This window comes from Camelus bactrianus, chromosome 10, assembly GCF_048773025.1.
Source record: "Camelus bactrianus isolate YW-2024 breed Bactrian camel chromosome 10, ASM4877302v1, whole genome shotgun sequence".
Classification (NCBI taxonomy): domain Eukaryota; kingdom Metazoa; phylum Chordata; class Mammalia; order Artiodactyla; family Camelidae; genus Camelus; species Camelus bactrianus.
In genome coordinates this window covers 1,741,297-1,767,039 of record NC_133548.1, presented here as the reverse complement: position 1 = coordinate 1,767,039, position 25,743 = coordinate 1,741,297, and the positions used below count along the sequence as shown (strand labels likewise).

Here is a 25,743-nt window from a genome sequence, read left to right as displayed (position 1 = left end):
AGATGCCTTAGAGCAAAACAATCAGAAAAGTCCAAAGATATTGGCGCACTGCTGGCATCAGCCTGTCCACCGTCAGAGCATGCGAGGCTGCGCCCAGAGCAAGGCCGCTCAGGTCCACAGGCTTCTGGATGATCTGAGCAGAAATGGACTTGGCCCAGGTCAGGCTGATCTGGTCAGGAGTGGACTTGGCCCCAGTGGCTTCACCCTTCAGGCCTCTGGTGTCGTCGAGCTAAGAGACATGTCAGCGTCTTGCTCTGAGCCTCTTTGGAGGTGCTGGTGCAACACTGGGTTTCCCTCTTACGTCACAGAGCCCCACTGATCCATCCTTTTACCCTCAGCTATGCCCGAACCCTCCCACCGTGGAAGGGACGATAGGTCCGGCCACAGCCCGAGCCCCAGGGACGTGCCTCTCCGCCCACTCCCACCCGCGCAGGCACGGAGCTGGCGGGCTCTCCGACCGCCCAGCATCAGAGCGCCATCGGCCGTCAGCCCCAGGTCTACCAGGTGGGGGGAGGCTCAACCCACCTCTCAGGCCCTTAGGAATTCTGACATCAGGTTTAAAAACACAGCTACAGGTTCCTGAATAGGAATCACCCCTCCCCAGCCCTGCAGTTGTAGACCTGGTCTTGTGACCGTTGCATCAAGTAGCGAAAAAAAATCGAGGGGATATGGGAAGAAAGAAAGAAGTGTGGTCCCCACACCCATGTGCCACTCCCCACTGGCCCCGTGGGAATTGCACCATCTTGCCAGCATCCTTCCCTCCCCACCCCCGGCGCCACAGGCCCAAGAAAACAGAAGCATCTGTCCAGTGGGGTCTCTCCAGCAGGCCACTGACGTGGACTGGTGCTCGCATCTCCCGTGTTTCAACAGCCCACCCCTGCTCTCCGTGAAACCAGTGCTCCGAGGAGGGTGCCTCTGCCCGCTGCTGGATCTTCTGGGCTGTGAAGTGAGTTCGTCATTTTGCAGAAGTGACAGTTGGTCATCTGGATGGAGCAATAGTTCTGTTCCGGTTTTCTTACAGCTCTCTGAGCAGCTGTGCCTACCACCGGGTCAGCGGGGTCCTGACCCGAGTGAGCGTCAATTCCTGGCGGGACACATTTGCAGACCGAGCTCCCAGCCTGTCTCACCTGCCAGCTTTGATCAGAGCCTCCTCCCCGCCCCGCCCTGGCCCGCCCCAGGGAACCCGCTGCGCAGTCCACTGCCGTCTGGGTCTCTTGTGGGTGGCCGGACAGCTCTTACTGGCATTCTGTGCCTTGGAGGGTGTGGACCCAGCCCATCTCTGCATTGCTGCAGTGCCCTACGTCCACTCATCTCATGGACCTGGGTGCACACCTCAGGTGAGCACACGGGGGTACCCAGCTGCCTCCTGAGCCTGCAAGGGGGATCTTCTGATTCCTACCTGAATGCACCCCCAACGTTCCCATGGTGATTTCCGTGCGGCCTTGCACCATCTGGGCATCCCTGTAACAGGCCAGGTTTCCACTGCCCTCCATATGGCAGGGTCGTTGGCCGCTACCCATGTGTCAGTAAAAACATCGGGAGTTCCCCACCGTTCAATCCTCCCACCACTGCTAGGAAAGCAGCGTGCAAGTCTGCTCGCCAGGCTGGCTGCTCCAGGCAGAAAGGTCGGCGGAAAGCATCCCGAGTCATCACGCAGCTCTCTGGTCCCCGCCGTCCCCGGGACGGCATCTCTCCCACATCATCCTGGGCATTATGGTGTTTCAGCTTTCATGATCAGTTTACATCCTTTGACCGCTGGGTTAGCTCCAGCGGGGGTCTGCTAACAAGGTCGTAAGCCCCAGTCTCAGCCGCACACGGCATCAGCGCCCACGGGCCCGCCTCGCCCAGCGCCCCAGCTTCTATTCCCCACGGCGTGACTCAGGCGATCTTACTGGTTTCCACTTGGCATGTCCAGTTAACATGGCTTGAAGGGCAGAGTCACCTGACTCTTTGTTACAAGATCAGGCAGGGGACCAGTCCCCCGTCGGGTGCGATGCCATCCCCCCAGAGCACACGAAGCCTGTTCAGACATCCTGCTTGTCCTCCAAACTCTGGCCTTAGCTCTGTCATCCCCGACATTCCTCACCGTGGCCTCCCCTGGGTGCAGACTTGGTTTCACAATACCAGGTCGGGGAAGTGTCCCCCACTGTGGCACAATGTCCACTGCCATAAAACATTAGGCAAGGGAGACACGGACAAGCCTGTTCAAACATCCCAGCTTCCGTAATCCTCCCACCTCACGTCCCTGTGCTTTCCCCACCCCGCTGTTCCGGTTGTTGGCGCCACCAGCCGCTTCTGGTACCACGTGCGCAGGGCTCCTGCATCTAGGCGTCCTCGTCCCCGACCATAGGACACGATGCTCGAGGCCCCCATCAACGTCCCTTGTATTAATGCACTTCCTGATCACAGTCTAAAGATTCCCACCAGCTAGCAGGAGTCTCCTGACTCTGCCCATGACTTTCCCCATCTTCCTGTCGGTTATGTTCTTAGTAGCATCTGTAAGACCCACGCCTGGGAGCTGTGACAGCAGACTTCCTGGGGGGGGGGGCAAAGTGTGCATGCACCTCCCTGTACATTTCTTTGCAGCTTCCTGTGAAGCTGTAATTATTTCCAAATAGAGTGTTCACGAAAATTATAGGTCATGAAATTCGGAAGCATTGATGAAATGAAAACACTGATAGAGAATTATAAATGGACCAAACTGGCTCAAGAAGAAATAAAATTGAGATTCCCCCAGGTTCCCAGGTAGTCTCAATTGGTGAATGAAAGGATGTCTTTCCAAAGAAGGGCCACCTAAGGAGCACAGAAGGGATGGCAAAGTCAGCTTATTAGCTGTCTACGGCTGTGTAACCAATTAGCCCAAAGTGTAGTCATCTAAAACAGCAAGTATTTATGGTCTCAGTTTCTGCAGGTCAGGAGCCCGAGGGCGGCTTAGTGCCGAGTCCCCAGCCCCAGGCTCTCTCACAGGATAAGCCCCAGGACTCTCTAGCTGGCGTCTCACAAGGTGGCCCCCAGTGGCTGGGCTGTGGTCTCATCCGAAGGCACGGCCGGGGATCACACACATCCAAGGTCACCTGCTGGTTGTGGGCAGGATTCTTCCCTGCTGGCTGTTGGCGGGAGGCCACCCTCCTTCCCCTGCCACGTGGGCCTCCCACAGGGCAGCCCCCAGTATGGCAGCAGGCCCCCAGCAGAGCCAGCCAGGGGCAGATGGAAGCTGCGTCTCATCTGGGAAGACTTCCCATCACTCTAACCTCATTCAGTGGTTGGAAGTAAGTCACTCAGCAGATCCAGCCTACACTCCAGAGAAGGGGGTTGCACTTGGGAGTGACTCTCAGGGGCAGGGGTCTCCAGGACTAACTTAGATGCTGGCACCACAGTTAGAAACTCACCACCTTGTACCATCGAGTGGCGTCATCGATTTGGGCAAGGACAGTCAGTGGACGCTGCAGCCCGGAGTGGGATGCCTGCTGTGGGGCTGGTTACCACCAGGACGTCCATGGAGTGCTTTCTCACGGCAAATGAGAGTTACAACCCAACAGTGGAACTACCTGGTGTCCCCTGGTGACCAAACTTAGCCTCACTAACGTGGGACAGGCAGGTGCAGTGTTCCCTGGCTATGAGCAGCGGGGGCCACCGTGCCTCACCCGTGGAGGGTTTCTGCCAAAGAGACTGAGCTCCCGTGTGACCTCCAGTTACCAGAAAAGCAGGGGAGAGAGGAGCATGTAAAATGGCACCACGAGGAAGTCACCTCCAGAATCTGGGATCTTTGGGCACCTGACGCTGGCTCCTGATGGGAGTTAGTGGCTGGGAAAAAATGCTGGAGGGGGGCAGGAAACTGCTGTAAATTAGGAAAGACTTGAAGAGACACACCCAAAGCCGGGGGCTTGACTGACTGTCGGCCTGAGCAAACCAGCAATGAGAGCTCGTGGGGGACAGGATGGAAATTGAATGTGGGTGATGTGTTCAGTGCTATGAGGGAACGACTGTTACCTTAGTGACAGGGGATAAACGGGACTGCAGTTTCCCTGGGGAGTAGCTTCCATTTTTGGAGGTGAACGCTGAACTTGCTGAATTGCTTATCTATTTCTGGTGGAAGTGTCAAAATGTACGTAAGTTACTTGAAGAAACGTACACATACACACAACTTAAAGTCAGTGTGCGGTATGTGTGTGTCTGAATGTGGGCATGTGTATGTGCAGAGAGAGTGAGGTAGCTCTTGTAAGGAACTGGCTTGTGCAGCTGTAGGGGGAGCATATCTGGGCTCTGTGAGCAGGCTGGCAGGCAGAAAACCCAGGCAGGTGCCCTACGTTGCAGTCTTGAGTTTGAATTCCTCCTTTTCTGGGAAAACTCAGTCTTTGTGTGTGAGGCCTTCGACTGACTGGGTGAGGCCCACCCACAAGATGGAGGGTGACCTGCTTTACCACAAAGTCTACTGACTTAAGTGCTAATTTCCTCTAAAAAATACCTTCACCACAACATCTCGGCTGGGGTTTCACCAAACAGCAGGGCACTAAGGGCTGGCCAAGGTGACACATAAGGTTAGCCATCATGGTGGACACATGTGTGTTCATCATGTTATTCTTTCTTTTTTCTTTGGGGGGGTAATTAAGCTTATTCACTTATTTGTTTACATATTTGTTTTTATGAAGGTCCTGGGATTGAACCCAGGACCTTGTGCATGCTAAGCACACGCTCCATCACTGAGCCCCACCCTCCCTCTACACTGTGTTATTCTTTGTACTTCTTTTCTGTATTCAAGTTTCCACCGCAAGGTGAAAAAAGAAAACATTTGTTCACCAGAAGTCACTATAAAGAAGGTGAAAGTCAATTCACAAACACACAACGTTTTCAATACAGATGTGCAACAGATGAACGCCACCCAGTAGTGCATAAAAAATTCCCCGCAAATCAGAAGAAAGAGACACAAGATCCAACCCCCAGAACGGGCAAGTTGCATGAACAGGCATTTCACAGATTAAGATACAGAAATGGCCAATAAACATGAAAACCTGGGTAATAAGAAGGAAACCAGAAATTCAAACTATAGTGTGACACCTTGGAACACCTATAGAAGTTCTAAATCAGTGGGCGAGGGGAGGTAACTGCCAGAACACGTGTGCGCTGCTGTGAGCCCTGGAACTGTTACGAATGCTTGGCGGACAGCTGGGCGATGCCCCGCGTGGGCACATGTACACGCAGGGACGCAGAGGTCCCGCCTCTGGGTGTAGCGCTGCATCAGGTTGTCAGGCCGCGAGCCTCGCTCCGTGGGGCGGGTGGGCCTTGCGATCTGGTGCTGGCATAAGCACAGCCGTAGTGCCAGGCGCTCTTAGTCGGAGCATGCGGAGGCAGGCAGCGCACCGGGCCCGCGGCTGCTCAGCCAGTGAATGCCTGCTTTGGTTTTTGCATTTTTGGGTCTGTCCCGAGAGGCCATTTGCTTTCACTTGGAAGGTCAGGAGTGTGGTCTTGCCTCAGGACCACGTGGACACTTGGGCTCTTGGCCACAGCTGAGTTCATGGGGACCTTGACCACTCGTCTACCCGATGCCACCCCACCCCCAGACACTGTGCTGATGGAACTTGGAGGAGGAAGCGGCAGGTCGCTTGGGTGAAAATCACTGTTGCAGAGTGAGAAGTAAACCCTGTGAAAACAGAAGTCCTCTCTGGGTCCAGTGAACACAGGTGTGTCCCCTCCGGGCCTTGGTCACCTGTGCACAGCGCTTCCGGAGTTTGGGCATCTGCCCTTCTGCCCCTACCTGCATCCAGGCAGCATGTCGGGTGGCTGGCTTTGTGCGAGGTGCAGAGCCAGCGGAGGTGCCCCAGTGGCCACATGGCTTGGTCCTTGTGACCCAGAGACCCCACGGCCCCAGTGGTGGCCACAAAGCTGCGATGGAGAGTACCAGAGCCAGTCCTGCGAGGGGCACTGTCACACTCTTTGCAAGGACCTCACCTCCTGTTGTGACTCAGCATTTGGCTCCCCTCTCGGCCCAGGGAGAGGCTGACCTGAACTGCCCGTCCTGATGTCAGTGTCATTTGTCCACTGGGTCCCATAGCTGGGCAGGCCTGGCAGCTCCCCATTGCCCAGTGAGGTGGGGTGTCTGGATCCTTGTAAGGTTCTTGCACCCCCGTGGCAGGCAGGCAGTCTCTTCCCAGCCACCCTCATGCCGCCCAGTGGCCTTGTGCAAAGCTGACAGAGGACAGAAGGGAAGCCTCCCATGGGTCCATCCACCGAGTTTCACCCGGACACCCCTACAGCCAGCGCAGCAGCGTCCAATTCTGCATTGCAACCTGGCATCTTCACAGGACACCTGCCAGCAGGTTCACTAACTTTGAGCCCTGTATTGGCCAGGATGCTCCAGAGAAACAGAACCAGGGAGATATCTGTCTCTGTATCTGCCCATCTATCCATCCATCCATCCATTATCATCTGTTTATCTGCCTACCCATCTCTCTATAAAAGATGTGTTATGAGGAATTGGTGCACATGGTGATGGAGGCTGGGAATGACCTGCCATCTGCAAACCAGAGCCCCAGGCAGGCCAGTGTGGTGATGCCCCTCAAGCTGAGTCTGGAGGCCTGAGACCCCGGGGAGTGGATGGTGTAACCCTGGTCTGGGTACAGGAGAGCATTAGGTGGGTGGGGCAGGAAAGGGCATGTCCTCCCTCCCTCCGCCTTGTGTTCCCCTAGGGCCCTCGGTGGACTGGACGGTGCCCACCCACTCGGGGGAGGGCCATCTGCTCTCCTGAGTCCACCCCTTCAAGTGCTAATCTCACGTGGAACCAGCCTCCCAGCTGCCCCTAGAAGTCCTGTCCAGCCTGGGCGCCCCGCCACATGGACCGGACAGCAAACATCAGGGTCCCCCTTCATGGGGGGAGTGGCTGTTCCCACTGAACTTGGCCCTCACCCTGGGTTGGGCTTTGCTCCCCGCCTGCGCCCGCACTTTCCCCATTTACTTACTTAAAGCCTTCTTTACGTCTGGGTCCCCCAGGCACCATCGTTTCTGGCCAAGGAACTGACTTTACAGCCGAAGGAACGGGCAAGGGGGGATGCCTGTGGGCTTCCCGACGGCTGCCGTTTACCCTGCTTCTCCAAAGAGGTGACCCTGGGGGTGGCGGGCGGGCCTCGGGCATCATCTAGGGCCATGGCCACGGGACAGCCCCGTGACCCTGCACTGTGTCCTGCAGGACGTGCTCGTCCACGGCACCATTTCCCCAGAGCAGGATGCGGGGGTGGGGGACACCTCTTGTGATTAGAACGAACGAGCCAATCCCCAAAGTCTGCCTCTGGGCCCTGGTGGCCTCCACTCTTCTGGTGTAGAGATTTTAGTCACCAACAAAGGAATGCATTGAATGAAACCAGTGTCTTTGAGCTGGAATTGGGGGTCCCACCTGGCTCACCTGGGGCTCCTCCGCCACTGGGCTAAGAGACCATAGAGGGGCTGTCCGTGGTGACGGCCAGGTGACCCTATCAAGAGGAAACGAGGCGCTGCTACTCAGCGTGGGTGCGATGTGGCGTCCCCTTGGTCTCTCCTCTTCCTGCGCACCTGGTAATGAAAGTTGGTGGCAGGGAGCGACCACTGGACAAAGGCCTTCCTCTGAAGCGAAGGCTGGGTTCACCCAGCAGGAGATGCACTCGGACCAGCGAGAGAACTTGGAACGGGGGAGGGGTGGAGCTGGGGAGCCTGCCAGTCTGTTGGGGAAGGAGCAGCCCCTGCACCCAGGGTGTAGAGCTGGTGCTTCTGCAAAGTTTATTCAGTAAGTTGAGAACGGGCCCAGGAGAGGGGCGCACACCCCCGGGGCAGGGATGGCCACCCAGCGCAGAACCAGGAGACCTGGGGCTCCTCCCTCCGGGGCGAGGTCTGTGCAACTCCGGATGTGGGGCAGCTGCTGCTCGATGTTGGGCGGGAGCTGCCTTGGTTTTGGAAGTGCAAGTGTGGGAGGGGAGTGCGTGTGATTGGAAACACAAGGGGTGGGTTGCAGTGGGCGTCTGTCACTCTGTCCCCCTTCCCCGCCTGCCCCAGGAGGCTGCTTCTAGGGTTGAGGGGGCTGGCTTTGTGTAGTGCTGGCCGGGGCAGGGCTGAGCTCCGGCTGTGGAAGGTCAAAGGGCCCCACGTTCCCTCTTCCTCTGTCAGCCGTGCTGGGGCCTTGGCCTAGGCTGGGCCATTGGGTGTTCCACCCAGGACTTTGGGTTTTGAGCAGAGGATGCACACCGTGGGACAGCTGGTTAGAGAGAACTCACCAGGCAGGTGGTTGGAGGTCGGGTGGGAGAGGCTGTGGCAGAATTTCTCAAATGCGTCCCCCACCCCAGTGCCCTGCCTAAGTCCCTGGGATCTGTGAACACAGCATCACGGAAAATGTGATTTCTCCTTACGACAGGGAGGTGACCCGGTGGCCCTCATGCAGCCACTGGAGCCTTTGAAAGCGGAGAGAGCTCTCCGGCCGCTGGACGGGGGTGTCAGAGGAAGTCTCGCAGCAGCCGGCCTACCACGCTGACTTGAGGATGGAGGCACGTGAGAAGGAGGGGGGCGGTCTCGAGGAGCAGGGTGGCCCCCTGACAGCATGCAAAGGGGGGGCATCGGTGCCACAGCTGCGCAGAGAAGGGTCATCCAGCCCGACCCACCCTCGGTTTGACCTTGTGAGACTCAAGGCAGAGAGCCCAGCTCAGCCTGCCCCCTGCTTCCTGCGCAGCCTGTTCCCGGAGTCTGTGAGGGACCCCTGGTCCCTCATATCTGGCCGGGTCCCCGTCCTCCCCCTCCCACCACGATGTGGAAGAAGACAGCGCATCCTCTCCTGCTGAGGCTCACAGGTGGGACGAGGCCGGGGCATCTCTGCCTCTATGGGTGGGAAGGGGGGTGTCCTGAAGCAGCCGAGGGCCCCCCGACTGTCTGCTGGGACCCAGGTGGCCCCTGAGAGCATCCGCTTCAGATGGGTGGTGAGCTGCAGGCCTCTGCTGGTAGCGTCCGGAGAATCTGGGCTCCTGGGGCCGGCAGCCATGGGCCCTGTGGATGCAGGGGGACTGTGAGGCCGTCTGAGGATGCAGCAGGGCAGGCAGGATGCCCGGGCAGGGAGGCTGCCCAGATGGCCGGGCAGAGCGAGTGGTTCAGGGAATGGAGCAGATGGCAGGAAGGGACAGAGGGGCCGCTGGGCCACTGGGGCCAGGTCCTCCCTGCTCCCTGGGCAGGGGAGCCCTGGGTTTCCCTGGGGCTCCCCGGATCAGAGGTCCTGGCTGGGGGCTGGCCTGGGAGCCCAGAAGCACCTCTCTCATTGTTGGTGGAGACGGCACCTGTGGGGCCAGGTCTTGGCAGGGTTGGGGGCCGCAGGGTGAAGTGCGTGGGGGCCCCTCAGTGTGCCCAGCCACCCTGGAACCCCTCCTCTAGAGTCCTGGCCTCGGCCTGGTCCTGGGCCCCCCCCCCCCGCGGGGCAGAGGCAGAGGTCTCGGGCATAGGAGCTGGGGGCTGCAGGACCCCTCAGGGAGGGGGTGCGGGGCGGGCGGGCCTACCGCGGGCCGAGGGTGTATTTGCCTCTGCGGTCCAAGTTGCAGCCCGAGTGGATGGCGAACCTGAGGAAGGCGCTGAGCAGCATGGCGGATACCTGGGGGAGGCGGTGGGGCCCCTGCACAGGCGGCTCCAGGGAGGGGTCTCCATGCCTCCCCAGGAAGTTGCTGGGCTGGGCAGGGTTCCCAGCTGTGTGGGGGAGGGAGCGAGGGGGGCCCCGGCACCCCCAGGCCCCTCCCTGGATCAGCGGCCTGCCCCTCCCTGCTTTCTGTGCAGGGCGAGCCCTGCTGGTCCCCAGGACACCAGACCCAGCCTGGAGCTTCCCAGCCCTGCTCTTCCATCTGGGGGGGGGGGGACCGTGGGGGTGGCGGGGGGAGGGGCAGGGAGGGGCCAAGAGGGTACCGTGGAGACAAGACCGAGGCTGATCAGGGTGGACACGACGACCCCGAGCGTCCCCAGGAAGCTCACGATGGCCTGCAGGCAGTCCTGGGCAGAGAGCAGCGCATGTGGGCCCGCCCACCCCTCCCTGCCCAGGGCAGGGCGCCGCCCCGACGCGTGGGGCTGCACAGCCCACCCAGGAAGAACGCTAGGGGAAGGGAATTCGGGGTCGGCACGCCCCGGGACAGCCGCCCCGGAGCGCTGGGTCAGGCACCGGAAACAAGCGAAAAGAGCAGGGGGACCCCTGGCAGCTCCCAGGGGCCCAGCCGGCGCCCTCCTCGGGGCGTCCCCCGACCTGCCCGTGTGGGGCGGTGCGCCCGGCTCCCTGGACAGGTCTACGTGGCTGGCTGAGGAGAGGGTGCTGGCTGACAGGGAGGGCAGAGGAGCGGCTGGTGGAGGGCTGTGGGGTGCCCAGGCTGTCCCGGCTCCATCCTCCACTCCCAGCTCCTAGCCCGGCAGCCCCGGGGCCTCTGTCTCCAAGGAAAAGGGAGGTGGCGGTCCCGTCTCTGAACCACTTTAGATGGTGGCGTTCGGCTTTGGGGGAGGGACGTGGCAACTGGAGACAGGCTGGGGCAGGGAAGTCTAGTGTGGGACATGCAGGGTTCGGTTCTGAAGGCCAAGACGGGGAGGGAGAGGAGGCCGGCTTGGTGCCTGTCTGCCCGTCCATCTGTCCATGAATTCACTTGACAGAGTCTGGGCCCTGCGACCTCCCTGCTTCTGCTTGGACCTCTGGCCCCGGCTGGAACCCAGCCCCTGCTCACTCCTGGGATGGGGACCAGCCCCAGCTGCCCTGGAGGTTGGGCCCTCCGGCGCCCAGGACCTAGCCTCCCAGGGCGCCCTGTGGGGAAAAGAACCCTAACCAGTCCTGACCCCCCTGTGCGGTCGCACTTCTTGGAAGGCAGCTCGGGGTCAGACCACCGCCCAGGATACACCCCTCCCCCAGGGCGGCCTGTCCACCCTCTGTGCTGGCCTCAGTGTCCCTACCCACAAGGCCTTTCCAGTCGGCCCCATGGCCCCTGACATTCTAGAAGGCACAGGAAGCCGGCCCTCAGCCCACTTTGCAGACGGGGTCCTGCGGCGTCTCCCTGGGTGGCATGACTAGGCCTCCTGACCCACCCCCTTCCCTGCACACTGGGCCTTCCGTCGCCCCCGCCCCTCCCAGCACGAGGGCCCGGTGGCGCTGTGTTGGCTCCATCCCTGGCTGGGCCCCGAGCCATATGCATCCTCCTGTCTGTTTCTTGGAGGGGGGCCAAGAGCCTGGCTAGAGATTGGGGTGAGTTTACTTCCTGGACAGCGGGGGAGGGGAGCTGGGGCGGTGGGGGAGCGGGGGGGGGGCGGGCGGCAGGAGGGAAGGTGGCCTCCCTGTCTCTGCTGCTCCGTCTTGGAAGCCCCGACCCCGGGCTGACCCTCCCTGGAACGCCCTCCTGGCTCTGCGGGGACCCCCGGACGTCGGCCCCGCCACCCAGGCAGAGTTGGCCACTACTGCTCTGGGCCCTCAGCACTGCTCACCCCGCTTGTCTGTCACTGGCCCCCTGCCCTCCTAGAGGCTTCTGATGGTGGCGTCTCAGGTGCCCTGCCCTGCACCTGGCCTTGGGGAGCCCCCGAGCTGGGAGCTCTGTGAAGCAGTAAGGAGTGACTGGAGCCTGGCCCCACCCAGCCTGGAGGAGGGGGTCAAGTCCTCCCAGCCCGGCCCAGCTCCTCGCTGCGGCCTCAGCCACTGCAGCCTTCCCTGCGTCTGCCTGCCATGGGCAGCCCCTGTGGTCTGGGGGAGGCCACGGGGGTCTTGGCTGGCCTGGCCCCCTCACCTGTCTTGCAGCCGCCTCTCCCCGACACAGGTCAGCTTCCGAGCTCCCCTGGAGGCCGTAGGGAGAGCCCTTGCCACAGCACAGAAACTGCAAAGGCAGACCAGGGGCAGCTGCTCTCAGGGCCCCGGGGTCCCTGCCGGGCAGGCGGGGAAACTGAGGCGCAAAGAGGCCGAATGACTGGGCAGGTCCAGCAGAGCCGGGGCCCCGGGGAGGCCAGGACTGTGGCCCAGGGGGATGCTGCTGGCTCTGTGGGGGGCCCTGGGCAGCCCAGCCCCTCCCTGTCGCGTGGCCGGCCTGCCTGGCTGGCGGCCCCCCTGCCAGGGCCAGCGCCGGCAGTCATGGGGACCTGTCAGTGCTGTGCTGTCACTGTCCAGAAACTCTTCACCAGTTTTGGACAGGGGTCTTTCCCTGTACTCTGGGCCCTGCAGATTCCGTAGCCGATCCTGTCCAAGGCAGAGGGGGGACAGGAGCCCGCTGTTCCCCCAACCCCGGGGCACTGGTGAACGGTGTCCTAGGCCCTCCTGCTCAGCACCTGGCCCCCAGCCGGCTGATTCTGGGGTCTCCCCTGTGCACATTTTCTGAGTCACAGTCTACCAGGGGTAGCCGACCTGCCCAGAGCTGCCCAGGGAGGGGGCGGCCCCCACCATGCTCACCGTGTCCTGGATGGCCACCAGCTCCTGCCGCCAGATTCCATCCGAGCCCTTCACCGCCTGGTCATACACCAGGTCGTAGGTGTCCAGCACGGCATCCTCCACCTGTACCGCGAGCATCACAGGAAGGCTGCTGCACTGCTGAATCCCCCCACCTCCGGGAAGCTGCCCAAAGGCCCCTTTCTCCTTCTGCCGGGCCCCCCCGAGAGCAGGGACTGTGTCCCCTGGGCAGCTGCTCACAGAGGTTCCCCATATTTCAGTTGTGGGGACCTCTCCCCAGGAATGGCTGTTAATGCCACTCTTACTCCCGAGGGGTCCTGCAGGATCGACCAGGGGCAGGGGCTGCACTGCCCGCCCCCAGCTCTGGTCTCACAGCACAAGGAGGGCCTGGCCGGTGCCCTCCTGCTTCTGCTGATCTGGAGACGGGCAATGGGGCAGGAAAAGCCAATGATGGGCCTAGTGGGGGAAGGCCAGGGGAGGCCTCATGCCAGGAGCTCAGCCCCCAGTGACGCTCTAGGCCTCTACCCAGAACCATCCACTGCATTCTCGAAAGCCCAGGCAGCTCGGTTCCAGGCAATGCAGGTCTGCCCAGAGCTGGCTGTGGGCACCCAGGGCCAGTTCTGGGCAGACGAGGCCCCTTGGAGAGGGGAGGGTAGCAACAGGGGCCTGGCCGGCTCTGCCTTCACTCTACGCCCCAACATCATCCAGACCTCATTGCCTCTGCCCGCCTAGGCATCCCCTTCTGTGCCTTTCCTCATGCTGTCCCCCCAAACGGAAATGCCTTCCCCTTGCCAAGTTATTTCTTCAGAGACGAACTGGAATCTTGCCTCCTTCAGGAAGGCTTCCATGACTGCTCTGGGGTCTCTGGTCTACCTGGCAGGGCCTCTTTGACCTCCCCTGCCCTCTGATGCCTCCTTTCCCACCTCAGAGACCCTGAGCCCTCCCTCCCTTCCTTTCCCAGTTCCACGCCAGGCTGACTGCTGGGACAAGCTGACAGGTGCTCAGGAGTGCCCCAAAGGCCTGAGGGCGAGCAGAGGACCTTTGCCGGCTCTCCTACTCACTCCCGAACTCCAGAAAGGAAGGGTGGCTTCCCCACCCCGAGCCCAGAGGACTTGGGGCAGGCGGGCAGTGTCGTCCGAAGCCCCGGTGCCCGGCTAGGAACCCAGCAACTCTCCCAGGGCTAATTAACCCTCCCAGCTGAGACCTCTCTCCGAGAGTCATCCCAGACTCAGCCAGCGGGTTTGTCCCCTGCTCTTTGAGAGGTGGGCAGCGTCCTGGGCTGGGGGCCAGGCGCCAGGCTGGCCACCCCTGCAGGAGGCCTGGCCAGGGGCCCTCTCTCTCAGCCACGGTTTCCTCCAGTGAAATGAGGGTGGAGACCTGCCAGGCTGCTGTGTCCTCGTGGGAGGAGGTCCCGGTGAGGACTGGGGGTCTCGTGGGGCCGGTCTGGGGCCAGTGGGGGAGGAGGCTGTGACAAGGAGGCCAGCTTCAACCACCCTGGGGTTCCAGCCCCCCCGCCACCAGGGCTCGGGGAGCCCCGGCACCTCTGAGGAGGGGTATCGTTGCTGTAGTACTGGCAGGAGTGAGCCTGCTGGTGGCTGAGCTGCGCGTCTCCCCCACAACCCCAGAAGCAGGGACCACCAGCTTCTCCTTCAGGTAAAGCAGCAGGCTGGGCAAAGCCACGGTGCCTGCCCAAGGCCCCCGGGCCTGGCAGTGGGGGCCAGGCTGACTGTCCTGAGGCCTGGGGGTCTGGGTGGAGGTTCCAGGGCCCGTGTTTCTCCAGGAGAAAATGGGGTGAGTTGGGTGGTCCCAAGTCTATGGGGCCCTGATAGCTGGATGCTCCCTGCCAGGGTGTCCTGATCTTTAAACCTCATCTTCCAGAGCTTCAGGGGGTGCCCCCTTCGGATGGGGGTTTCTGGGCTGCTTAATGGGAGCCAGGTGCCTGGGGTGTCCCTGCAAAACCGGAGTGGACCCCTCCCAACCCTCCATTTGCCACCCGCCCTCCTACTGTAGGCTCAGCCTCCCTGGGTGGGGACAGCTCCGGGGTGGCCGGTGGGAGCTGCATGCAGGTGGTCTGCAGAGCCGGGGGAGGGGGTGGGGTGGGCTCACTTGCCAGAGGGCTGCTGGACCATGGGGGCGGGGCGGGGCCTCGAGGGGCGGGGCCCAGACCGGGAGCTGTGAGGACAGGCAGCCTTTCAAGGCTCCTCTTTGCTCTGCTGTACTTAATCCGTGCGTGAATTATTAAGTGGAGCCGGGCAATTCATTGCCCCGGCAGGCCTGTCTGGGGACAGGGACACTGCAGCAGAGTGGCTCTCAGACTCCAGCGGGAGCATAATTAATAGCCCTCATAATAATTCATAGCACGGCCGCCCAGGCCCCGCAACGCAAGCCCTTGCCAGCTTCACAGCGCCTACCAGGGCCCGAGGGAATGAGCTCCGGGTGCAGTGAGCAGCGGGGGCAACGGGGAGGGCACCCCTCACCCACCAGGGTCTGTGGCCTGGCTTCTGGGCCATCGGAAGACGCAGCTGGCCCCTGTTCTCTGTCCTCAAGTTCCCTACCTGTAGGGTTGCCCTAGACATGCCATCCTGACCCTGTGTTTTAGGATATCTTAGGGGGTCGCTGGGGGAAATGAGGGGGGACAGGCCTGGCTGGGCTTAGGCTCCAGGACCCCTGGTGCAAACAGCTGGGCCCCTTGTCCTTCTCTGCTCCCTGGGCCTCCAGCTGGACCTTGCGGAAGGGAGGAGCCAAGGCTGGGATCTGTTTGGCAAGGGTTGGCCCTGAGGCCAAGGCAGCAGCCGAGGTTCTCGGGTCGGGCGGCACAGGATGGGAGGCTTGGCCGGCCCTTGCTGCCTGGTGCCCTGGCAGGTGCCCAGCTCTGCAGTGGCCCTGGTGATGGACGACAGACTTGGGCTCGGGGGTGCAGACAGGTTTCACTGAGCCCCTGGCCTGCCCAGGCTCACTCCTGCCACTCAGCAGCCCGCTCAGCGGGGCCTCACGCCCCTTTTACAGACAAGGAAACTGAGGCCCAAGAAGCTTAAGTGATCCCCCAAGACTTCGACCCTAGACTTTGAAGCCAGAGCACCCTCACAGGGCTACCTCTGTGCTCACATGGGCCTGGACAAACTCATGGACTGAAGGTCTGGGAGGAAGCCCCAGCCCCCACCGGGGTCAGGCCCGAGAGCTGGCCCCTGAGGTGAGCTGGAGCGCAGACCAGACCGGAGGATTTTTGTGGGGGACGGTGGCGGGGGTGGGACAGAGAAGCGGCCCAGCTGGGAGCTGTCTGGCTTTTCACTCCCTCCCCTTCCTGGTGCGGGAATCCCAGCCGGATTGTGGCCTGTGGCCCCAGCACACATGGCCCCTCCCCTGCAGAACAGCAAATCCTGGGCTCAGAGCGCTAAACACACGGTGTCAGAGAACAGAGGGTGGCCTGCAGCCGCCCCCGGGAGAACCTCATGGGGCCCCGGGGCGCCCTGGCAGCTCTCTTGGCCGGGACCACCCGCGTGGTGACCCAGCCCTCGAATGGGCCAGATCACTCCTTGGCGGAGGTAAATGTGAGGCCAAAACCCCAGTCTTGCCTGGTCTCCCTGGTCAAGGCTGCTGGCCAGCCCCTCCAAGAGCTGAGGCCACCATGCCAGGGCTCTGACCCCTCCAAGAGCAGAGGAAATAACCTTTTCCATTTGGTCACAGCGGGGTGACCCCACGTGATGCCAGGGTGGTGGGGAATGGCTTGGGGTGACCTTTGGGCAGGGAAGGGCAAAGAGCCCTGGATGGTGGACACCTTCTGCCCCGGCTCTGGAGGGTGACCTCGCACTCCCCCCACCCCCTCCATCTGCAGACCAAGGGGGTGACCACCACCCTGGAAGGTCGGGAGAAATTCGGCCATTTCTGTGGGTGAGGAAAGACAGGACCAGAGAGGGTGATCACACACCTAGAAGAACACAGCACAAACTCGGCCTCCAGACCCGGCCGCTGTCTGCGAGCCTCTGCATCTGGCATGAACATCTTGTGGGGCCCGGGCAGCAAGTGGGCCGGGGCTGCGGGGACACCTGACGCACAGGCAAAAGTCATCGCCTGTCCCCCGCTGCTCGCACAGGGTTTTGCCCAGGAACTGAGAACGCTCTGTCTGGACTGGCCTTGGTTTCCTGGGCTGGACCTTACTAAGTGCATGGGGAAACTGAGGCACAATGAGAGGAGAAAGGACTGCTCAGGGTCACAGAAAGCCTGGCCGGATGGGACCGGTCTCTGTCTGTGACCCCACCCACTGGCCCCGCAGCTTCTGGGGGGCTGCTTTGGGGTCTCGCCTGGGGCAGGGCTCTCACAGGTGCAGGCTGGGGCCCGAGTTCTGCTGCCAGAGTCTTGTCCACTGCTGGGGACCAAGGGGAGGCCTGCCCCTTGGCACGTCTGCCAGCTGCAGCCTCTCAGCCAAGGAGCAGCAGTGGCCCTGAGGCCTGGGACCAGCACTGGGAAGCAGACGTGGGGCAAGAGGTCCCTTTGGGAACACATCCTGCATCTTGGTGGTGCTCCTGCGGCCGCCCCACCAGCCCAGGGGCTGCCTGTAGGCTCACGGCTCCGCTGGGGAGAGAAGCCTGATCCTGTTGGGGGCTATGGGCACAGGGCAGTGGTGGGGGCCTGGTGTTGGCCAGCCTTGCTCTGTGCCCTCCCCTGGTACCCACTGAGTGGGGTCGCCGGCGCCCCACCCTCAGCCAACTGTGGACTCTCCTGGCCCCCACCAGGCCCCAGGCCCCACACAGGAGCCAGTCAGAGGCTGCTGCCCCTCTCTCTGAGCCTCGTGGGCACAGTTTCCTCTGCCCTGATCCCCAGTCCTGGTCTGGGAGGGGTCAGCTCTGTTCATGCACTTGGCCAGCCCCACAGCCAGGCAGGCTCTCAGCTCTGTCTCAGGGCCCCCAGTTCAGATGGAGCTTCTGGAGGCCCAGGCTGCCCCAGCCCACTGTGCTGCTTGGGAGGGCTTCCCCGGGGTCAGCGCCCATCCGAGACCCATGACCTGTAGGCTTCCAGCCCTGCTCTCTGGGGCGGGGCCACATGTCCCAGAGCTGGGGCCTCCTTCCCTCCCAGCCCTGAGCCTCCTGGAGCCCTGCTGAACCAGCAGCACCCAGAGAACGGGGTGGGGGGGTGGAGGGACGAAGGAAGGAAGAAACAGAGGACCCCCACCCCGGCTGGGGAGACCTCACCCACCATGAGCACGGCCTCCGCCAACACGAATGTCCCTGGAGAAGAGCCCACAGTGAAGACGGAAGTGGGACTCCCCCTCCCCCCGACCTGGGCAGGGCAGGTCTCAGGCTGAAGGACTGTGGTTGTCCTGCGGGTGAGGCCTGGACACCTGTCCACGGCCCTCCAGCCCCTGCCCCTCCCACCCCATACGGGCGTCTCTCCCCTCCTGCCCCACCCGATTGCGAGGGCAGCCCCTTTAGTGCATTTTTGGACCCAACCCCCACATCAGTCCCTCAGGCTAGCTGGGGGGTCCCCCTCCCCCAGCTGCCCAGGCGCCCCCTTCCGGGCCTAGGGAGGCCTTAGTGAGCAGGTCTAGTGTCCTAGACCTATGCCTACCTCTCCTTCCCTGAGAAGCCGCCTCTCCTAGCCCCAGATAGGTCGGGCGTCCTGGGCTCCCACCCCGCCACCAGGCAGACAGTGTCCCCACAGGGGTACCCCCTCGCCACCCTCTCTCCTGGTGACGGGCAGGTGACAGGACTCCCAGGACTGAGGGGGGCCAGGCGGGGTGCTCACCTGGCTGGGGCTGTGGAACCTCCAGAAGGCCACCTGCACCAGGGCACAGAAGACCAGGGCAGAGCACAGGAAGGCCTGGGCAGAGGAGGGAGGCGGGCAGGTGAGCAGGTGAGCGGTGCTGTGGTTCATGGTGTGGCCTGGCGGCCTCCCTCTGGGCTGGGCCCATGAGCCCGGCTCCCCACTGCCCGAGGGAGAGACCTGGGGTCCCCTTTTCAGGAGTTTTCCTATTGCTGGTTTTGGCTCCTGAGGGCCTGTCAACACCCTCTGTCCTGGGGAGGCAGGCTGTCCCCGGGATGATGGAGACCCTGCCCTCCGCAGCTGCTGCCCGGAGGGGCGCTGACCCCGGGAGGGCCAGGCAGCGCCTTCCCCGCACCTGGGATTCAGACCTGGGGACAGAAACGTCCCCGATTCAGGTGGTCTGGGCAGGAAGAAGTGCCCGCGGCTGCCCGCCGCCCTCAGACAGTGCGGGCCTTTGGGGCAGGGGCAGGCGGCTTTGTTTTCTTTTCTGAAATGTGCCTCCAGGGGGTTTTGGGGGCTGGGTTTCCAGCCTGGAGAGCGTGGCCAGGTGGACGTCCCAAGATGGTGTGACTCGCGGCAGAGAAGCTCCCCTCCCCACTCTGTCCCCGTGGCCCAGCCAGCCCCTGTCCCCTCCTGTCACTCCGAGGGCTCTCTTGCTCTGGTGGCCAGTCTCTCTCTTGTGAATGGACATTATGCACCCCCCAAAATGTAAACATGCCGCAGTGCTCTTTTGTGGGTCACCACAGACTAGGAACCCTGGCCCCCACCCCTAGGCTGAACACTGTGTGCTGGCGACCCTCAGGTTCAGGTCTTGGGCTGGGGCTCCCCTGGAGCTCTAGTTGGTCACTCCACCTGCTGACCACACCGCCCGGGGCCTGGAGGCGGGTGTAGCTCCCCCTGCCGCTCTGCCACACCAGCTTTGTGCGGGCCCACAGCCCCGGGCGGAGTGAGATCGGCTTAGCGGGTATGTCACCGCCCCAGGGCTGTCCGCAGCCCAGAAAGGGCGGTGGCCAGGCTCTCCTGACCCAGGAGCCTCACTAGAGTGACACCCAGGAGAGTCGATGACCAACGGTAGAGGGACACCCAGACACAGACGGACACATGGACCCTGGCCAGGCTGGGTGGGGTTGGAGAGACAGTCCACACCTGGAGGGGTCCACCAGGCTCCAGGGAACAGTGGGCCACCCCACCAGCCCTAAAACTTGGTGCGGGCACAGGGGCAGCCCTTCCGGCCTTCACCCCGTGTTCCCTCCTGCCTGCCCAGGGGTCCGCAAGGCCTCAGTCTCAGGACAGCCCTGCGATGCCGCCTCCTCCCTCCGCCCGCCCTCCCTCCTCGCCGCCCTCCTCCTCCCGCCTGGCTAAAGGCCACCTTCCCCATCTGGAAGCCATTGCTCAGCGCTGCCTCCCAGGCTGGAGGCCGGGAGCCAGCTCAGGGGACCAGCATTTTCCAGGAATCGTCTCATTCCTCAGGAGAGGGGGCATCACTCCCTGCCTCCTGCCCCGCCCGCCGTCCAGAGGGTCCCGGGGAACGGAGGGCCGGCCGGATCCCCGGGACAGCCACAGTGCTGGGGCGCTGGGTGCAGCCGGCCGATCCCCGCTGTCCTTTCTCCTGACTCTGAACATGCAAATAAATCAAAATGGCTTCCTGGGCGCCGCTGCCAGCTCCAGCTCCGCGCCCAGCCTGCACGCCTTTCATTTCCTGTGTGTGAGGCTGGTCTGGGAGGAGGCCGGGGAGGGGGAGAAGGGCAGGAGGGGGCGGGGGGAGCGCCAGGACGGGAAGGCTCTGGGCTCCCTGGCACGTGCTCACAGACCCGCCAGATGATGCACGCACACAAGGATGCACACACGCCCGCCGCTCACCGGGGCAGCATGGCAGTGAGGTCCCCAGCCCCCGCAGGGCGTCCAGGCTGGGGCCCAGGGCGGGCAGCTGGGGTGCAGCTGGCGTCCAGCGTGGGTCTGACCCACAAACCGGCAGGAGGTACAACCGAGGCCCTGGTGCCCACTGACCCCTGCCCCCAGACCAGGGTGCAAGGCTGGGCGGTCGAGGAGTGGGTAGCTGGGGAGGCCCTGGGAACCGTCTGGGCCAAGAACAGGCTGGAGCTGGTGTGATGGAGCCGGGAACCTTGGAACAGGGGCCTTGGCGGAGGCATCTTCCCGCCTGCGCCCTAAGCCCAGCACTATGGCGCCCCCTGGTGGCTGACCCTGGAGCTGCGTGCTGGCCTCCCAAGGCCGCCCCTCCTGGACCCTTGGGCCCGGCCCTCCAGCCCTGAGTCTGGAGAGTCCACCTCTCGGGTCAGCTCCCACTGGGGCCTCCCTCTCTCCCAACCCGGCCCGTGGGCTCCAGGCCGCAGCCAGACTGCACAGGCCAGTCTTAGTGCCGTCCACATAGCCTTGCCCTGCCCACACTCCTGCGGGCTCCGGGTTAGGTCTGGTGCTGCCTGACTCCCCTCTGCTCCCCGAGCACACCCAGGGCCCGGCACTGCAACTCCAGGAGGTGACTTAGTCCCTGCCCTTGGAGAAGTTTACAACCCAGAATTCATTCAACAAACATTTGCTGACACAGGCTGGGCCAAGAACCCTGCCACCCTGGGGACTCCTGCCCTCAGGAGCCCAGGGTTGTCAGCCTCAGAGCCACCCACCCCACAGGGAAACACAGCCCCCAGAATGAGTTCCTAGGAGTCACGAGCCCCACGAACCACTCTCAGGGGTGGGGTTGGCAGGAGCAGAGGGCTGGAGGCAGAGGGACCGGCAGAGTTGTAGGGAAGCTGGACTTGGTCCCAGAGTCCCAGCCAGGAGCCGGGGCCCCAGTTCAGGTGATAGGAGCGGGGCTTGAGCCCAGAGTGGGCTCTGGGTGGGGTGGGGGGGCCTGCATCAGGTGCTGGCTGGGGGGGGGGGCGTGTGAGAGCCTCGGGGAGGCGGGGACAGCAGGCGGAGCAGCAGGCCATGCCAGTGGGGACCAAGACGGGGCCACATGGTGGAGTGGGTATGGGGGCTACAAAGGGCCACTGGTGTGGGGCGAGGTCGGGGGCTTGTGGGACCTCTGGGGACGGGGAGAACCCACCCCTGGTAGCAGCTCACGGGGACCCCAGGCCCCTGCACAGTCCTGACCTGCAGAGGGTCCCTCCCTGTCTCCTGGGCCTCTTCGTAAGGGGGATGGAATTCACCCAACCCCTTTCCCAGAGCCTCCACTGTCCCAGAACCAGATACTCCCTGGGCCTTAGGGAATGGCTTCCGGGCCTGGGAGGGCCAGCTCTGCCTTTTAAGGCCCCCATGGATGATGCGTGAGATAGGGCCGGGGCGGAGGGTTCCTGCCTGGCCCACATCCCTCAGGCCTCGGATTCTGTCAGGACACTGAGGGAGGTGGCAGGCTCTGGGGGCTCACAGCCCACCAGTTCCAGATCCCATCCTGGCGGCGGCAGAGGGTAGGGGACACGGAGGACTCACCCCTGCCATAAGGCCCCGGGCCTCTCTCACAGTGGCTGCAGTGCCCAGCACGGCCGCCAGGGTCAGGAGCCCGGCCAGGCTGATCCCTGCAGAGAAGGCTGGGTGCGAGAGGGGAAGGTCAGGGTGCCCAGGGCAGGGGTCCCCTGTGCACAGAGCCTGGGTCTGAACTCCAGCCCCAGGTCGACTCGGTGGTGCTGAGTGTCTGGAAGCTCTGAACGGGCCCTTCCGTGACAAGCAGGGGCGGGCCTCCCACCAGCCACCCCCTCCTCCTCCCAGCGCCCAGAAGGACCTAGAGGGAGAGAGGGGAGGAGGCCCCGGTGGGCCGTGTCCCTCCCACTTCTGTTTCCGGCCCTCCCCACACTCGGACTATCTTAGAAGCCACATCCCCGGGGGCTGTAAGCTTATCAGTACAGGCCTGGGCCCAGGCCTCCTGCTCCAGGGAGTCCTGGGTTCGGGGCTCAGGGAAAAGCATGAGGTCTACAAAGCACAAGAAGGCCTGGGGTGGGGACCTTCCACCCCCACCCCACGAGCCTCGGTTCCCCCCTCCTTGGCCTCCTCTGCTCTTTTCTGAGGCCAAGCCAGGCTCAGAGCCTCATCCTGGGCAGGCCCCTCTCCAGGTGAGCACCCCTCCTGGCCACAGAGGACGGGGTCCAGATTCCCCCTGACGCACCCTAGCTGCCCCAGGCTCCCCGGGGGAGGTGGAGACCCGTGCCGACCCTAGGCCTAGAACAGCTGGGACCCCAGGGCAGCCCCCTGCCCTGACGCCACCCCTGCCCCAGCTCAGCGCCACGCGGGGGGCCGTACCCCAGCGCAGGGCTCCTCCCCAGCCCCTTTTGCACCTAAAGCCCCCTCACCGATTGTGGTGGCCCAGGACCTCACTTACCCCAGTGGCGTATGGTCTCATAGGGGGTCCTCCCTGAGGACGCGTGGCCAATGACGGCAAAGTGGGCCTCGAAGTAGGTGAGGGCAGCCATGGCGGCCACAGCCACGCCCAGCAGCTGGGGGGACAGGCCCGCGTGTGGGGGCAGGACGGGACCTGGCCTGGCCCCCACCAGCCTCCCTCCAGCTTCCCGGTCTCACGTGAGACAGGTCAGCTGTGGGGCTCCTGGGTGTTTCTGGGGGTGGTCTCGGGAGGCCTTGGCCCCAGACACCCCACCACACCCTCACCCGTAGACGTCTCCAGCAAGCACACGGACACCTCACCACACACACACTCACACAGCCCCCCCACACTCACACAGACACCGCACACTCACACAGACACCCCCACACTCACAGGCACCCCTACACTCACCCAGACACCCCACACTCACACAGACACCCCCACACTCACAGGCACCCCTACACTCACCCAGACACCCCCACACACTCACCCAGACACCCCTACACACTCACCCAGACACCCCTACACTCACACAGACACCCCCCCACACACACACACTGTCTAGCTTCTCCAAAGAGCCTTGGATCATTCCATTTGCAGAGCAAGGAATGGACCCACCCCAGCCCCTAGCAGCCCCCTCACCTCCCATTCCTATGAGAGCACCTTCCAGGGCAGGAAACCCTGCCCCACTCCCCCGGGGACACCCCCTCTGACCCCAGTCCCCCAGTCCCCCAAGGCCCTCCGGCCTCCTCCAGGCCCTGTGCTGACCGGCAGGACAGACCCTGCCCACGGGCCGTCCTTCTGCCCCCGGGAGTCTGCCAGCAGGACACCGGGTGCATGTCCATGGGGGGAGCGGGGCTGGTGTGTGTGTGGGGGCGCAATTCTGGGAGTCCAGTAACCCCCCCCCCCCGCGTCCCACCCAGCCCGCCTGTTACCAAGAGAAAGAAGCTGGTGACCAGCATCTGGCATTTGGCCACCCTGACTCGACTCCAGAGCCCCATGGCGGTCTCCTCTGGTCTCCTCTCCCCTCCCCTCCTTTGCCCTCCCGGCTGCCCTCCCCGGCCCTCCCCTCCCACTGTGGTTTCCAGCTGGGCGGGGGCCTCGACCGCAGCTGCCCGCCCCGGAGTGGGGCTACGTCCCAGCGTGTGTTTTTATCAGCACACGGCGGGGAAGCTGAGCCTGTGGGTGCCCGGAAGGAGGGCAGGCAGGAAGGGGGTGGCGAGGCCAGCTCCTGCCCCCCAGTGCCCCCAGCCCTGGCCCGAGACAGCGGGATGCTTGGCCGTCATCCTTGGAGGAATCGGAGATTGGGTCCAATCTGAACATCCTTGTTGAAGCATCGTCTTAGGAAACATCATTTGAAATGTCCTGCGACAACAACATTTTTGAAAGAGCAATTTGATTTTCAACGCCTCAGCGGCACAGATGAGCGATTTAGAGCAGAGCCGTGTGGAGGGCGCGGGAGGGCTGGGCCTCACTCGTGCCACGTCGGGCCTCTGAGCGAGGCTTTGTCAAAACATGAATCCGTCCTTAAGCAAGACTGAGAGCCCGGGGACGGGGCAGGGCTGCAAACAAGGGATGTGGAGCCGCGCTGTCCAGGAGGGTCGCTGGGTGCCCCCGTGGGCCTGCAGGGGCCGCTGGTGAAACCGCCCATCTGGGTTCGGTCTGGGCCCGTTCAGACCGCTGGGGACCCTGCTGTCATCCTTCGAGGCTCACCACCCACGCTGGGGTGGCCTCCCCCTCCTGGCTCACAACGTGGGGTGTCCCCAGACACGTGGGGACCTCAGCCGGGGAGGACGAGTGCCCCAGACAGCTGTGGTCGTGGCGATACCTTGGTTTCTAGGAACCAGCAGCACGGGGCCGATGGCGGGTCAGCAGCTCCGCCACCTCCTTCCTCTCCCTGCCCAGAGCGGGCCGGGGGTAGGCAGAACCCCTCGTCCCTCCCAGCCCCGCCAGGTGCCCCTCAGCCCCTAGGAGGGGCACGAGGGGACCCTCCATGTCATGGCCTGTAGGTGGCGCCAGTGGAGCCAGGCGTGGCCTGAGGGGGACAGCAAGAGAGAAAGTTCTGGATCCGGGGGCGTCAGGGCCGTGGGCAGGGGGCCGGCCACCTCGGCCCTCCCTCCCCCCGAGGTGAGCTGCTCACCGCTGCGCCACTTCGCTGAGGAAAGCAGCGCCCTCCACCTCCCCGAGACGCCGTCGGCCCCGGGCACCTCCGGGCCGGGTTCGGGGAAACCCCTTTGGGCCGAGGCCGGGCCTGCCTTCTTGACCAGCCCCTGAGAAGTGCCTACTGCGCGCCGGGGAGCTTGGCACAGGTGACCTCGCTGTCTGTCCCCAAGCAGCACCAACCCTCCCGTGAGCAGGAAAGGAGCCCCCCAGTGCCTAGCCTTGTGGGGATCCAGCCTGGGTGAGACCCTCCAAAGATCAGCTTCTGGCCGCGGCACCCTTCCCCCGCGGGAGACCACCACTCCCCCCGCCCTGGGACCCCCCCTTTCCTGGCTGAGCTGCACCCTCCCGCTCCCACAGCCCCTCTGCAAGAAGAGGAGGCATCTGGTGGGGGCCGAGGGTGGGGGAGCTGCTGGCCCTGCCCGGCTGCCCGGACCTCTGACCCCTGAGGTCACCAGCCCGGCCCAAGGGCACTGCTGGCCTGGGGGAGGCAGCAGGGGGCCTAGAGCAGCAGCCTGTGTCCGGAGGGGCTGGGCCAGGGCGCGGAGCCTCTGCCCGCCACGGACGCCACCTCCTGTCCCTGTCCACGGCAGATGTGCGTGTGCACGTGTGTGCGAGTCTGTGTGTGCGTGTCTGTGTGCACGTGTGCACCCACGTGTGTTTGTGTGACCTGGTACCGCAGCCCGCTGACCTTCCTCTTACCCCCTCGTCCCTGCCCTCGTCTAATAATTAGTTGGTTCGTTGAAAACTGTTTTATCGCAGGAGTCAGCTGGCAGAGGTCCCGGCGGCCGAAGCGGGGACAGCTGGAATAGAAGGGAAAGTAGCATGCTGGGTGACAACTCACCATGTTAAACAAGTGCCCGCGAACCCACACCGGTCTGCGTGCACGCCGGGATCAATGACGCGGGTCAGTTCCGAATAACGGGTGTAGGTTCTCCCGGGGCAGGGAGGGGAGCCGACCCCCAGCCCCCGGGAGCGACCTCCTTCCCGGACCCAGGAAGGGAGGGAGTCTGACCGGCACACTCGGCCAGGGGACTCAGCCAGGTGAGTGGGGCAGCGACACAGGCATCAGCCGTGTTGGTGGCGTGTGTGCCGATGGGATGGGATGGAAGGTCAC

The 25,743-nt window shown here is 63.4% G+C and overlaps 1 protein-coding gene across 3 annotated transcripts; it reads right to left on the bottom strand.

Moving 5' to 3' along the window:
• Positions 1-2,632: 2,632 nt before the first annotated feature.
• TSPAN32 (tetraspanin 32) lies at positions 2,633-25,534 on the bottom strand. Of its 3 annotated transcripts, XM_074371469.1 has the most exons (9): positions 23,402-25,534; positions 22,467-22,581; positions 21,584-21,681; positions 18,122-18,196; positions 12,386-12,487; positions 11,733-11,819; positions 9,892-9,975; positions 9,495-9,586; positions 2,633-8,994 (listed from the first exon to the last, which is right to left on the bottom strand). In XM_074371469.1, the coding sequence occupies exons 1-9, from the start codon at positions 23,465-23,467 to the stop codon at positions 8,796-8,798; spliced, it is 918 nt and encodes a 305-aa protein (XP_074227570.1). In that variant the 5' UTR covers positions 23,468-25,534; the 3' UTR covers positions 2,633-8,795. The 3 variants fall into 3 exon arrangements, 2 of the variants coding, with proteins under 2 accessions (XP_074227570.1, XP_074227571.1); XM_074371470.1 differs by lacking the exon at positions 11,733-11,819; XR_012509480.1 differs by lacking the exon at positions 2,633-8,994 and having other exon boundaries at positions 9,497-9,586; positions 11,437-11,819.
• Between the last annotated feature and the right edge of the window lie 209 nt (positions 25,535-25,743).